General features: G+C 55.5%; 1 protein-coding gene and 1 long non-coding RNA gene across 19 annotated transcripts in view; one reads left to right on the forward strand and one right to left on the reverse strand.

Annotated features, from left to right (window-relative positions):
- ABLIM2 (actin binding LIM protein family member 2) overlaps nucleotides 1-14,282 on the reverse strand; it is a 125,870-nt gene that overhangs the window by 75,335 nt on the left and 36,253 nt on the right. For all 18 annotated transcript variants that reach the window (XR_012492397.2, XR_012492399.2, XR_012492403.2 and 15 more), the window contains exons 2-3: nucleotides 12,868-13,011; nucleotides 4,649-4,832 (exon numbers count right to left, since the gene is read on the reverse strand). Coding sequence is in view for 3 of the 18 variants with exons in the window: in XM_074320852.2 (XP_074176953.2) it covers nucleotides 4,649-4,832; nucleotides 12,868-13,011 (328 nt within the window). In the remaining 15 variants the exon portion in view is untranslated. The remainder of the gene's footprint in view (nucleotides 1-4,648; nucleotides 4,833-12,867; nucleotides 13,012-14,282) is intronic.
- LOC141568222 (uncharacterized) lies at nucleotides 7,647-8,990 on the forward strand. Its single transcript, XR_012491276.2, has 3 exons — nucleotides 7,647-7,818; nucleotides 8,449-8,654; nucleotides 8,814-8,990. It is a non-coding gene; the product is annotated as an uncharacterized LOC141568222 (long non-coding RNA).

The following is a 14,282-nucleotide window of genomic DNA, read 5'->3' on the forward strand; positions in this document are numbered from 1 at the left end:
TGTGCCATCTGCTCAGTGCTGTGCTTTGCCTCCCTCCATCTTACGGCCTGGCAGCTGGCTTGGTAATGAGGGCTCTTGGGACACAGTGGGTGGGAGTCCCTCACCATCCCTGAATGTGCTCTGAGTGAATCTCTAGCTGTGCAACCCAGAGCGAGATACATAACCTCTTGAGTTTCTGTTTCTCGCCTGTAAAATGGGCTTGTAACACCTGTGTCATGGAGTTGTTATTCACCCAACCAACCACCTATCCACCTACCTACCCACCCATCCATCCATCTACTCACCCACCCATCGGACATACTATCTTGGACCCAGGAGGGGCTGAATAAATGGCAGCTATTATTTATTAATTCAACAGCATTGACAAGTGTACACACCCATGTCACCCACACAACAGTAATGACATGCGACATTCTGTCCCCTGCAAAAGGTCCCCTGTGATCGTCTACAATTGCCCACTGCCACCCCGCTGTGGCAACCAGGATCAGCATTCCGTCACCATGGAGTAGACCCGGTGTTCTGGGGCTTCACATAAATGGAAGCACGCAGCACGCCGTCTTGGACGTCTTGTTCAGCATCGCGGTTTCTGAGCTTCACTCACGTCGCTGCGCATACCAATAGTCTGCTCATTTTTCTGGCCCAGTACTGCTCCTTTGCATGGGTGAGCCAAACACAGGCTCCACTCGCGGTCGAAGGGCATTTGGGATCTTTCCACTTTGGGGCAGTTACAAGTCAAGTTGTTACGAGCGACTGCCGACAAGCCTTTCTGGGGACATGTGTATTCCTTTCTCTCGGGGAGCACCAGAGTGGAAATACTGGGTCATATGCTTATGGCAAACTGGTTTCCACAGAGACTGTACCACTTGTGTTCCCACCGGCAGCACATAAGAGTTCCTTTCGCTTCACATCCTCAACAACGTGTGACATTATCCATCCTTCCCGTTTGTCATTCTAGTGGATGTATAACGCATTCCATCATAGCGTTCGTTTACGTTCTCTGACAATTAATTGTTGAGCACTGTTTCATGTGTTCACTGCCATCCATACATATTCTTTTGTGCAGTGTCTGCTAAACGCTGTCGCTCATTTTTAATGGGGCTTAACATTTTTAATTTTTGATGGAGGACCCTTATTACTGACTTGCAGACGTTCGTTATACATTTTGGGTACCACTCCGTCACCAGACACATATTATCTATCAATTGATGGCTTGCTCCTGCATTTTTCTGGATGTCTTCTGACGTCACTTTCCTTCACTTGCAAAATTTCCTTTAACTTTATCGTCGTGCAGGTCTGTTGGCAGCAAATTCCCTTAGCTTTTGTGTGTCTACAAGTCTTCAGTTTTGTGTGTGACAGCTTTATTGTCACTGTTTTATTCACAAGCTCTATAACATTCACGAACCATTCAATGTCTACAATTCGATGGTTTTTAGTGTATTCAGAGTTGTGTAAATGACCCCACAATCAATCTGAGGGCATTTTTCATCACCCCAAAAAGGAACGCCATACGCATCAGCAGGTTTGCCTTCAGTTTTGAAAGTTGTTTTTTTTTGGCTTGGTATAGAATTGTTTGATTGATTCTTCCCCCCCCAGCTCTTTAAAGATGCTGTTCTACTGTCTTCTGGTGCGCATAGTTTCAGATGAGAAGTCTACAGTCATTCTTTGGTTCCACTGTACGTATGTTTTATTTATTTATTCATTTATTTGTTTGTTTTATTTTTTTTCTCCTGCTGCTTTTAAGATTTTCTTTTTACTATTGCTTCTCAGAAATATCATTATGATGGACTTGGTAGGTTTTTGGTATGTTTATTCTGCTTGGGATTCACTGAAATTCTTGGATCCATGAGTTTACAGTTTTCATCAAATTTGGATATTTTCCAGCCATTATTTATTCAAATTTTTTGAGTGTTCTCCCATTCCCTTGGTCTCCCTGTCCCAACCTAGAGAGGCAGACAGATAGCTCTATATTCACAGATCACTGAGTCTCTCTTCGTATTTTTCAGTCTTTTTTCCTCCCTTTGCTTTAGTTTGAATAGTTTTTATAGTTATGTCTTCAAGTCCACCAATCTTTTCCTCTACAAAATGTAATCTACACCTAATTCCTTTCAGGGAATTTTTTATTTCAGAAATTATAATTTTCATTTCTAGAAACTCCATTTAGGTTCTTTTTATGTCTTCCACGATACTCCTTTAAATACTTAAGCATACGTACAATAGCTGTTTTAAAGTCACTGACTGCTAGTTTCACCACTGCTCTGATTTTCTGGGCCTACTGTTATGGACTGATTTTTCTTCTGGATTTGTATCACACTTTCCAGTTTCTCTTTATGAATACCAGCACTTGACTGAATGTTGAGCACTGCCAATTTTATGACATTGAGTGCTAGACTTCTTTCTTCTCATAAAAAGTACTGGACTTTGCTGTGGCAGGCCGCTAGCTTGTTTACACAGCAGCCTGATCTTTTGAGACTTTTTTCTTGTACTTCATTAGCGTTGATTTGTAGTCGTGGTCTTTGCCCAGGGCTTAATCCCAACGGTAAGGTGTGGCCCTTTTTGTGTCCCTACTGCATTCCTGGGCTGTTCAGCAAGCATCCTCCACAGCCAGAACTCCAGTGTCCCCCAGCCCTGGGAGCTGCTTAGCTTACAGCAACCCGGTCATTCGTGGCCCCAGTTTGTAAAATGTCCTCTGTCGACCTGGCTCTGTATTAGTCAAAGAGTGAAAGGCACCTCTGCAGCTCTCCCCTCTGTATGCTTCTGTCTCAGACCACCATCTCTAACGCAGCGAGCATGCCCTCTCTAGTGGTTCCCTCCTTGTACAATGGTTCAGGAAACTGCCTCCAGGTAGCAAGAAGGGGAGTCATGGGGTTCACTTCATTTATCTTCCTACCCTCAGTCCCGAGCTGCCTGTGCCCCAACCTATGAAAACAGTTGTTTTGTATATTGTGTCCAGTTTTCTAGTTGTTTACAGTGGATGGGTAAATCTAGTCCCAGCGTGACAGAGCTGTCTGCTATTATTTTTAAAATAGCAGATTATCCAGAGGTGATCTTTCAAACCCGCTGTGATTAAGTCAACCCTTGTCTCTAAGCTACGTGCTCAGAAATCAACCCTCAGATAGTCCTTGGGGGAGCGCTAACCCACGCGCTGCCACCACACAGCGACTCTCGTGAGCAATGTTCCTTGTCATCGCTCCCCCTCCCTCTGTCATCCTGACAAAGCTTCCATCTCTGTCCAGCGCACGGGCCACAATGACAGACAACAGCTTTGGGGACAATACTCAAAAAATCCCCATGACACTGGGTGTGGTGACAGAGAGAGAGCAGAGCAGAAAGTAAACTCTGGGGTTTTAGTCTTTGTTTTCCAGAAACGGGACGTTCCTCCTGGAAGAACTGTGTCTGGGGCTGTGGGGGGGGAGGGGGGACACCCAGGGGGGAGGGAGGACACCCAGGGGGGAGGGGAGGACACCCAGGTGGGGGGAGGGGAGGACACCCAGGGGGGAGGGGAGGACACCGGGGGGGGGGGGAGGACACCCAGGGGGGGAGGCTGCCCGCTGGCCTCCCTGCTAAGCCCCCGAGGTGCAGGCAGAGCGGTGCCAATCCCCTGCAGTCAGTGCCCACCTGCTCTGTGCCAGGCACCCGGCACGCAAAGAATCAGACCTGCCCCTGCCCGGCCTGCATGACGCTCCCATCCAGCAGCCCCAGAGACACGTTGCTAGAGAAGAGTGTGGGGCCGGGAGCCTAGGTGCAGGGTGCCATGGGGGCCGCGGAGACAGAGAAGGAGGGAGCAGCTCCCGCGACTGGGGGAGACTCTGGGGTGGTAACTCCTGTTGCACTGCAGTGTCCCCAGGTGCTGAGTCCTGTAGGGTCTCTGCTGATGCATGACCCCAGGTCACCTGTGCCAGCCCAGGGCCTGGCCACGTGTTGGTGCTTAGAAAAGCCTGGCCAATGCATGAATGAATGAATGAACGAACGAACGAACGAACGGAACAGACGGTGCAGCTCCTCAGAAGGCAGTGTGGAGGCGTGACAGGAGACGGGAGACAGGGACCCCAGGCAGGCAAGTTTTCGAGGCCTGAGCGTGGGCAGCCGCTGGGTGGATTCTGAAAAGGGAGGGACCTTGGAACACGCCCAAGCTTGGGCCTAATGCACTTGGTGGATTGGTGGATCTGTGCCACCCACAGATCAGCGACTCGGGGAGTGAGGCAGAGCGTGCAGGTGGGACGTGCCCGGACAGCTGAAGAGTGGTGGTGGGTGGGCATGGAGGCGCTGAAGTGTGGGCACCTCAGGCACCAAAGTGAGAGATGAAACGTGTGCAGGATGCAGACATGGGGCCCGGGAGGGGACAGGGAGGGCGCACCTTCCCAGAAGCCAAAGGAGGCCACGTGCCAGCACCTCACAGCCCGCTGGCCACTTTGCCCCCAGGGAAGAGGGCTCAGTCCTATGCTGTGAGCAAGAGTCTGGGGCTGGAGGAGGGGGTACCCTCTGTGTGGTGTGTGGCTGCCCAGGGTCTCCAGCAATCCCTTGGCTGGGCCCCACCTTCCCTCTCCAGCTGTGACCCAGTGGGAGGAAGGGAGGGAGGGAGAAAGGGGCAGAGAGGGGGAGGGCTCCCCCCCCACCCCGCCCCGTGCAGGGCCCCTGGCAGCCCACTCACCGGCACACAGCGCACACGAAGCAATCAGGGTGGTAGGTCTTGCCAAGCGCAGACACCACCTCGCCCTCGATGAACTGGTCACAGCTGAAGCAGCGGGTCCCATACAGCCTCTGGTAGTCACGCGTGCAGATGTACTCGCCCTGGCGTACAAAGAAGCCACCCTCGGCCAGGTCGCAGCCGCACTCTGCGAGACAGCGTGTGAGGCCAGTGTTAGCAGGTGGAACCATCACCCCGGACCCCACAGGCCCCAGGCGGACCCACCACACACAGCCCCCCCCACCCCCCGCCACACACAGGCTCACAGTGGTTCACTGAAAACCCTTGGGGGGGGGGGGGGCAGGTCCAGGCACAGACTCCAGCTCCGGCCCCTCAGCCTGGAGTTGAGTGGACTTCCTTGTGGAAGCTTCCCCAAGGGGCACTGACCCGGGAGGAGAGCCAGGCTGTGCTCGGTACCACCGGCCTCCCTCAGAAGGCTTCCCTCCCTCTCTCCCCCCTCCTTCCCTCCCTCTCTCCCCCTCCCTCCCCTTCCCTCCTTCCCTCCCTCTCTCCCCCCTCCTTCCCTCCCTCTCTCCCCCCTCCCTCCCTACCAGACCCCACCAGGGTGCAGCATGCTTGCCCCTGAAGCCTTCTGCTACTCCAGTCGGGCTGTCCCAGCACAGAACAGATCAGAAAGGCACCTACTACGCTCTAGGCTCTGTTCCGCGTGGGCAGGGCCCATGCGGCAGAGGACAGATGAATCCCTGTGGTCAGCGCCCAGACCACGGCAAGGCTCCCTCACCCTTCCCTCACGCCTCCTACAGCGTGGACAAGGCCAGACCCCTGCAGGAGGGAGTGAGGCCAGGGACACTTGGCGCCTAACACACACCTCCTGCCGCAGAAAGCTGCACTGTAGCAGTGCATGCAGCGTCTGGGGGACTTGACCAGGTGGGGAACGGGGCACTTGCCCCTGGCACAGTCAGCCAGTCAGTGAGCAGGACACCTGAGCATCCACCCCCACACTCCCCCTCCGCCCCAGGGACACATGGGAGCCAGGCATGGTTTCAGAGGGAGAACCCCTGCTAGAGTCCCAGAGGACACCATGCGGCCGGTCAGTCTGGGGTCCTTGTGGGTCATAGCCCCCAAGCCAGAGTCTTGAAAAACCACGTAGCCTTCATATGTTTTTGAATCGACACCTAACGGTTTTCATCAAAACATTAACTGATGGCAAGGCATGTCGTTTCTGGCAAATTGTAAGCACTGGCATCTTGAAATCTCAGCACATCCAGAGGAGGGTAGATGCCAAAGCAAGACCCCGACATCTACTTACAAAACCCACCGCCGGGCTCTTATTGAAGCAGAGCTTTCACCTCACCCCGTTTTGGCCTGGAAAGCCTGTTTCCATCCTTGCCCCGCCCCGCAGAACTGGAAGCGCATGTCATGAGTTTTAAACACTGAAAGTGCGTGTCGTGTGCTCTGCAACCAAAATTCCAAAGTCCACAGGGAAACTGACTGACTAGGAATTTCTGTGGTCACAAGGCTCTAAATACTTCACGCATTATCCTGGATTGAGTTGTTATTATTACAGCTCTTAGTACAAAGCTATCACATAGCACACGCTGTATGTTTTGATAAGTTACTATTAAACTCATAAAGTAAAACTTGTCAGCACGCAGCTCGCACTGACTGGGGGCTGGTGCCCGGGAAGTCACTGGTGTCTGGTCAAGGAAGCCCGACTTTCGACCTGCGCCTGGCTTGGTGCCCTGGGAGTTTGGGGGAGAGGGGCCTCCTGGCCGCCTCCCCCACCACTGGCACCTTCCCAGGAAGGTCACGCAGGAAGAGTATCTGGGGAAGTTAGGGGTCTGGAGTCTCGGGGTCCCCCAGGCCGATCTGCTCCATCTGGCCTGCATAGCAGGGCCCCTCAGCTATGCACCCATCAGGAAACACCCCCCCTCCCAGCCCTGACCTGGGGGCTCTGGCGGCCCTGCCAGGTGGGCCCCCCTCAGCTCAGCCCCCTCCCCCACAGGCCATAGCCTCTCTGGGTGCCCCTGTCCCCTCACCCGGGCCTCAGAGCTGTGTGTGCTGTGTTCTGGTTACAGCCCCCAGAGCGGTGGGAAATCCTTCATTCCTCTTTTCCACGTGGAGGGGAGGCCTTTGGATAAGGTGAGACGTAAGCTGAGAGCCCCTGGGCACGTTCCTGACCTCTCTAGCCTCCTCGTTCCCACCTGGAGCACAGAGCCCGCTTCAAAGGTGAAAATGCAGCACAGGGGACCTAGCACGTAAGCCCTGAGTCATATGGAGGACCCTGTCCAGGCTGTGGCTGAGCTGATGTTACTTGCCCGACAGGCAAGAGGCCACCCATTCTGAATCCTCACACCCACCTGAGAGTGAAAACCCTTTGTTCAAACTTGCATCACTGCGCAGGCCAGGCAGCCGTACCCCGACTTGGAAGAACAGACTATCGGGGCCTTATGAAGAGAATTCCTGTCTTTTCTGCCAACGCCGCCCAAAACAATTCCGCTCTTGAGTGACAGAGCTGCTCACTGGACATCCCGACCCTGGCACCTGGCTAATTTTCTATTCCTCAGACGGATACGAAGGACTGTTCCTTGAAGGATGAAAATGTAAAGACGGGCCGTGCGCCCCACTAAAATGACGCGAGTCTCCATCACGGAGGTGCTAGGAGAGGGAGTAAAACAGCTTTCCAGTCACACCAGCCCCACAAGCCGGTCCGGCTGGTGCCACCTCTCCTGGTTACCTCTGCTGCTGGTCGGACTGTGGCCGCCCAAGCACGCTGAGGTCCAGGCCAGACGGACGAACCCAGACCTCTGCTGCTAAAAATAGAGTCCAAAGTCAAGGACAGTTTTAAAACGCCTAATCAAGACAACATGTTGTTACATTCTATTTTGCCCATCGGATTAGCCAAAACTAATACAAGTGTGAAGCAGCCGTAGGTGACCCTGAGTGTCAGTCCCTGGCATTCACTATGGTCATTTATGAGAAATGGTCTGGAGGGGCGGGCAGTAGTGGGAAAACACGTTCTGGAATACATTTGGCACTGACTCTGAAGGCTGTTCAAACCGCTCCCAGCCTTTGACCCAGCAGTCGCTCTCTGGGGACTCTTTGCAGAGGAAATGACCAGGAAGACCCCAACACTGAGCTGTCAGTGTTGGCTACAAGCAGTACAGTGTCAGGTAAATGATCACTGGCCATTGGAAACAGGCAGTGTGGGTGAGTCCTCAGTCCTGCTTTTCCCAGCTGTGTGACCTTGGAAAGTCACTGAAGCTCTCTGAACCTCAGAGTCCTCATCTGTAAAATGGGTTAACCATACCCATCTTGCCTCGTTGTCATAAGAAATCAGAGATGAGGTGTAGGAAACTCGTTAGCCAGGTGCGCCGGGCTGGAACCCATGTGAACGTCCAACAGCAGAGGGATGGCCACGTTCATGATGGGCCTTGCATTTGGAGGAATGTGGGCAGATGCAGAAATGGATTTGAAGAGCTTATCTGATGGGGAAAGGGTTCCACAGTCCTTTAAGTGAATAATTCAGGGTACAGACGTATGGACACAGCATGAGTTCAAATTTAAAAAGACTGGCGCACAGATGAGCTTGGAGGGCTGAAAACCAGAAAACCACCGGGTGGTCAGGTGACACATTCTCCCGCTCGCCCCATGCTTCTCTGCATTGGTGCGTCAGGGAGGGGACGGCAACTAGCATTACGACACAGCAAAGCCGAGGACTAGGGGTTTGTGCGCCCTGCCTGGGAGCGAGCGGCCCAGGTCTCGCCTGACCTCTCCCTCAGACTTTCCATCTGGAATAACAGGCCGTATCATCAGAGAGTCCTTCCTGCCGTGAGTTTCCACCACTCTGCCACATGATCCCTGGTTCCTGTCGCACCCTGTGTGGGTCCTGCTGTGCAGGACGACATGTGCCCTGGGCCAGAGGAGGAGGTACATCTGGCTGGAGCTTTCCTTTGGTCTGGAAGCCCTTGGTGGGTCTCCCGTAGATGCCCCGGGAATGCCCCAAAAGGTAAGTAGGCAGGAATTTTGTACCCTTCCCTTGTTGCACCCCCCAAGCTGCCCAGAGCAGTCTCCAATGGGGGTGTCCACAAGGACACCCAAGTTACAGGAAGGGCTGGTGGGCTCTCCTCCCTGGACACGCAGCCATCCCTCCCTCCTGTTTCCTCAGCTCTTCCCATAATGCTGGACCTGCTCCAACACACTGCTGCGCTCTTTCCTCCCCTCCCTCAAGTCTTCACTCAAAGGTCACTCCTCCGGGAAGCCGTCCCTGACTACCCAATTTAACATAGTACCTCCCAGCCCCACCTCTGTCTTGTTCGTCTTCTTCCCGTCCCTCGCACTCCACTTTCTAGCACATAATAAAATGTACTTATTTATTCTGGCTAGTGTTTGTCATCTGTCGCCCTACAACGTGATCTCCACAAGGACAAGAGTGTCTGTTTTGTTCGTGGATGCATCTCCAGCACCAGAACACCCTGCACATAGTAGGTGCCCAATAAATAATTGTTGACTGGAAAGTGAGGTTAAGAAACATGTCTAATATCCACTGAGCCGAGGGTGGCAAAGGTGGGATCTGAACCCAGACCTTAGGGCATCAAAGCCTGAGCTTGGGGCAGCTGCAAGGGAAGGATAATTACGTCATGCTTTCATGGCGTCCTCAGGTAAACCGAGGCACATCGAACAAGTGCCGAGGTGGCAGGAACGCAACACACTGGGACCTCTCGGATCAGAATTTGGCGGTGGCACAGTTGTCTTCTGACCCCGCTTTGGTTCCACTGGAGACACACCCACCAGGCAGGGACACGACTGATGGCAGTCAGTCACCTCCCTCCCGCTCATGTTGCCGGTGGGGGTGATGTGTGACCCAGTTCTGGGCAATGAGTCACTGGAAGTCCGTGGGGACCTCAGGGACAGGGTTCTCCTCCCTGAACACGGGGCGCGTCGTGCGAGGGGAGGGTCCCGTGTCCGTGCACGTCGCCCCAACCCCCGCCCCAGGTTGAGTGCCACCTGTGAGGCTGTGATGCTCGGCGCTACAGCAGCCACCTTGCGTCAGGAGGACAGGCAGCGCTGCCATGCACAGGGTGAGGAGAAGCGGGAACAGCGGGGGCGGGGAAGTGGAGAAGGAACGGGGTCTTTGATGACCTTGTTGAGCCATTAAACTGACCAACTCTGGGTGTGAGGGGCTCCCTCCAGGCTGCACTGAGGTGTCAAGTATCCACGCTGCTTAGGACACCAGGAGTTGGGTGCTCTTTTTATTCACCCAAAGGCACCCTCAGTGATTCACAGGCTTTGCATTTTTATGAGCCTGGATAAAAGACCAATCCAAGCAAGACTGCAATTCTCATGCTTAAACAAACACAGCTTTTTAAAGTCTTTCAGGAAATCTCAGCTGCTCTGCTGCCATTCTTCAGCAGGTGAAGGGGACACACAGCTCAGAGGACAGAGTGACCTGCCCCAGGGACACGGTGGGGAGGGGGTGCGGTGTGTAGGCCCAGTTCCCACCTCCTACCAAACCCCGAGGGTCAATTCAGCTGACTGGCTGGGTTCTAGGAGTCTAATCCTTGTAATGCAATCCTAAGGTCTGCGCTTAGACAATCCTTTTAAATCCAGTGGGTACTTCCCCTTTGTGTTTTAAAGTGAGCTTTAAAAGCGCAACCTAATGGATTTTGCTTTTCAGTAATGTAGCAAATACTTCTTCCGGAGACTAGAGATAATTAAACCAGACCAATTCCATGATGAACTGGGACACTCTGATGAAACGCAAGACAAGCTTCAGGCAGGGCGGGGACACCGACCAGGGTGGCGGTCACCTTTTCCAAGGAAAGATCTCCCTGGCACGGATGCGTCCCCTGAATTCTGGAGCCGAAGGTGGCGGGTGCAGCGTCATGGGCGTAGGCAGATAGACTGAGTCCTGTCCACAGAAATGCTGATGGCGCGCCATGCCCCCAGCACCACCGGGGGCAGCTCCATTCCTCCCCAGAAAGCAACGCTTCCCAGGCTGTGCCACAGACATGCCCCTCACCTCGTCTCTCCAAACAGTCCCCAAGCCACCATCCTGGGGGTGCCCTCGACCCCACTGCTAGGACTCTGGCAGCCTTTGTCCGGCTGGGGTAACGGGGCACCTGGGCGGACAGGTGAATTCACTGGGGGCTGAGCCAGGCTGTGGATATGCAGGGGAACCCTGGAATGCGGGTGATTTGGGGGGCGTCAAGTCACTCTCAGTGACGTCCCTGACAGCCACCCATGCCCACAGATGGAGCCACAGCACCTCTGTGGGGTTGGACCCCAGGGTATGCCCACCCCTGCCAGGAATGGCGCAGCCCCCAAGGGTCCAGGGACAGGCAGGCTGGTGGTGCTGTCCATCTCCCTAAGTCACGGGCCCCTGCCCACCCCTCCCCCATGTCTCCCCTTTGCACTCTGACCCCCTGCAGGGCCAGGAGGCTTCAGGGCCTCTCTGGGTCCTCCCTGCAAAGCAGGAGAGGTGTGGCCAATGGTTCTCAAGTTTTCTTTTCAAACCACAGGCCTCTCACACAGTCTTCACACAGAGCCGGTGACAATGACGTGGCTGCAGGCAGAGGTCCTCTGGGGGTGGGTGCTTACCTGCTACCTCACTCTGCCCCCGGAGGCGGCCCCACAGTACCCCCAGGATGAAGCCCCTTGTATGGGGCCATGGGCAGGCCTGGAATCAAGGCCTGGACAGGCGCCTACATCTCCCGGCCTCAGCTGCCCTCTTTCAAGGGGACAGTCACACGTCCCTTGTGGGGCTGCTGGCACAGGGACGAGTCGGGGCCCCCGGCCTCATCCCCCGCTGCTCGGCTGCACTCAGCGAACCCCTGACCCCCCCACAGGTCCAGGCTGCCCACCCTTCACGCCGCACACACTGCCTCTGCCACCTGGACCCGCCTGGCTGCCCTCTGACCGGTGGATTTCTCCTCTCTCCAAGTGAGACCCAAACACCACCTCCTCTGTGATGCCCTCTCTGGAAGCTTCCGGAACCTTCCTGTGCCCCCCTCCCAGCATGTGGTTTTATTACTAAATGCGAACTTTCCAAGTTGTGTTGCAAGCCTACCTCAGCTGACACACTGATTCTCTCACCAGGCCTCACCAGTCAAAGTTAAGCTGGCGCCTTCTCATGCTTTAGCGCTTTCAAGAGCCTCCGCTAGGCCTGGCGCACAGTAGGGCCTCTTGGGATCCTCTGTGCAGCGAGTGAATGCAGCCTGTGCTGACTGAATAGGCCGCGCAACGTCCACAAAAATCACGTCACTCCATCACCTGTACGTGTATGCGGCACATTTCCCAGTTTTGTTTGCCCCCTAAAAGCAAACCCTCGTCGCTCCTAGACTACGTGAGATCCATGATGGCTACGCTGCGCCCGTGACAGCCGAGGAGGCCAGCCTCTGAAACCGGGGAGCGGGCGTGACCACACTGCTCACTGCAGAGGTTAATGGTGTTTCCACCCCATTAACGCAATCCCTTTAAAATTGCAAATCCTTTGGGTCTGTGCCCAGTTGGTTGGGTTTGCTTATCCCTTCCCCCAAATACTATTTTTCAAATATTTTTAGGAAACTAAATGCAACTACACGGAACCATTTCTACACAATTGATATGCGTTCACGTCAGTGCAGGGAGGAAGGGAAGGGGAAGGGAGCCTGCAGCAAAGGCCGGCTCAGATACACGGAGGTCTCAGGGTTTCGGGCTTTTGTTTCTTTTCGTCTTTTTAGCATTATTTGAGTTGAGTGTACTGTTCACGTTATTTTTTTACACTCAGAGAAAATTAAGACCGTTTGCATTTGGAACACACAGCAATGCTCTCTCTCTACTCCAGTGGGGGATTCCGTGCGGCCCCGGGCAGTCTGTGCCCCACACTGCTGGGGTCATGCCGCCCACAAGGACCATGTGCCCTCTGGCTCTGGGGCCCAAGTAGCCACCCTGCTGTGGCCACTGGACCTGAATCCGGGGACGCTGCGTGCAGCTGTACAAGGACACTCCTGGGGACCTGGCCCCTGTCCTGACCCTCCCCACTCGGCCAGATTCCTCTATCACCCCCGTAAGTGACGCAGGCCACACTGAAACGATCACACGATTGTGTGAAGATTCTGGACTCGGGACTTCCGAAGACCCCAGATCTCAGGAGACACTCTGTGGGCCCTGAACCACGGCTGCGGGCCCGGCTGTCCCTGTGGCCACTGCAGCCAGGGCACCGGCCAGAGACGCTCGCTCACCTTTGCAGACAAAGCACTTGATGTGGAAGTACTTGTCCTGGACCCGCAGCGCCTCGCCCTTGCACACGTTGCCGCAGGTGTTACACAGGATGGCTGTGCTGGGCGGCTTCTCCAGGGGGCGGTGAGCGGCCTGGGCCTCGGACACTGTCGGGAAAAAGAAGCGGCGTTAGAGGCGGCATTAGAGGGTGCCGGGCCAGGCACAGGGTGCGCAGAGCAGCAGTGGGGCGAGGACACGGGGCCCACACCCCCAGCACAGTCTGGCCGGCAGGCTGTCAGAGGACAGACTCGTCTTCCCCTTCTCCTTGGACACCAATAGGAATCGGATAACGCACGAGGCCATTGGTCAGCCCCCAGCGGGCAGACCTGTCCCCATGCTGTGAGCACACCTGCAGGGATGCGATCACCGGGGTGGCCGGGTCCCCTGCTGCCTTGACCTGGCATGACCTTGGCCCTCCAGGGCCTCAGAGCTGCCCACCCCCCGCTTCTGTGCCAGGAGAACCAGAGTCCTCTCCTCTGCTCGCACACTAACTAACCTGGTCCTGTGGCCGCCACGTTCCCTCTGCGTCCTGGCGACACTGACCTGACTATTGGTGCTGTCCTGTCTGAAGCCAGACACAGATTAGGGTGTTTACAGGGCGCTGGAGACCCACAGCGGCAGGTCAGGGTGGACAGTTAGGGGCCCAACGGGGGCTCCTGGGGTCTGGGCGGGGCCGTCGGCTCCTCACCCCTTCCTCCAAGGGCGCCTTCAGAGGCCAGCGTGCAGGACACGGCCCGGCCTCTCCAGGAGCTCCAGCCCAGCAGTGGGGCAGCGTGAGCAATAGTCACACCCAAGTGACAGAGGCGGGGTTGGGGGAAGCCCTGGGGCTGGGGACCAGCTCTGTCCCAGAGGAGTCACTCGAAACGTGAGGAGGAGCTGGCAGTTAGATGGCGGGTTGCAGGCTGGCACGGAGGCCGGCCAGGCAGAGGGCAGCCCGAGCCGGGTTCCCAGCAGGCTGCACCCACTTCCCACTCAGGACCAACCCGAGAAAGCCACACCTGCTCTCCTAGCCTGTCACCTGGGATGCCGCCTTCTAGAAGCCCCCCAGCCTCCCCCAGCCCCCATCAGGACACCCAAGCCCCCTTTTCTCCACTAGGAAGCTCTCCCACCCCTCTGCCTGCCTTGGGGTCTCAGCCAAAGGCACGTGATGGTGGCCGACCCCACTACGGCGGGTTCTGAGTAAACAGACTTTGGCTTCTCGTGTGTGTGTGGGGTGGGGGGGGTGGAGGGAAAGGGAGGGTCTTTGCCTTCTCGCCTTCTCGTGTGTGGGTCTTCACTTAGTTCCGCACCTTCTAACTCCACCCTCCAGTGTTGGTCTGGGGTCCCCTGGCCTGAGGCTGAGACGAGGACAGGGTGCTGTAGGGTATCGGGCATTCCG

Source organism: Rhinolophus sinicus, chromosome 1 (assembly GCF_057876585.1).
Source record: "Rhinolophus sinicus isolate RSI-liver-muscle chromosome 1, RSI-T2T, whole genome shotgun sequence".
Lineage (NCBI taxonomy): Eukaryota > Metazoa > Chordata > Mammalia > Chiroptera > Rhinolophidae > Rhinolophus > Rhinolophus sinicus.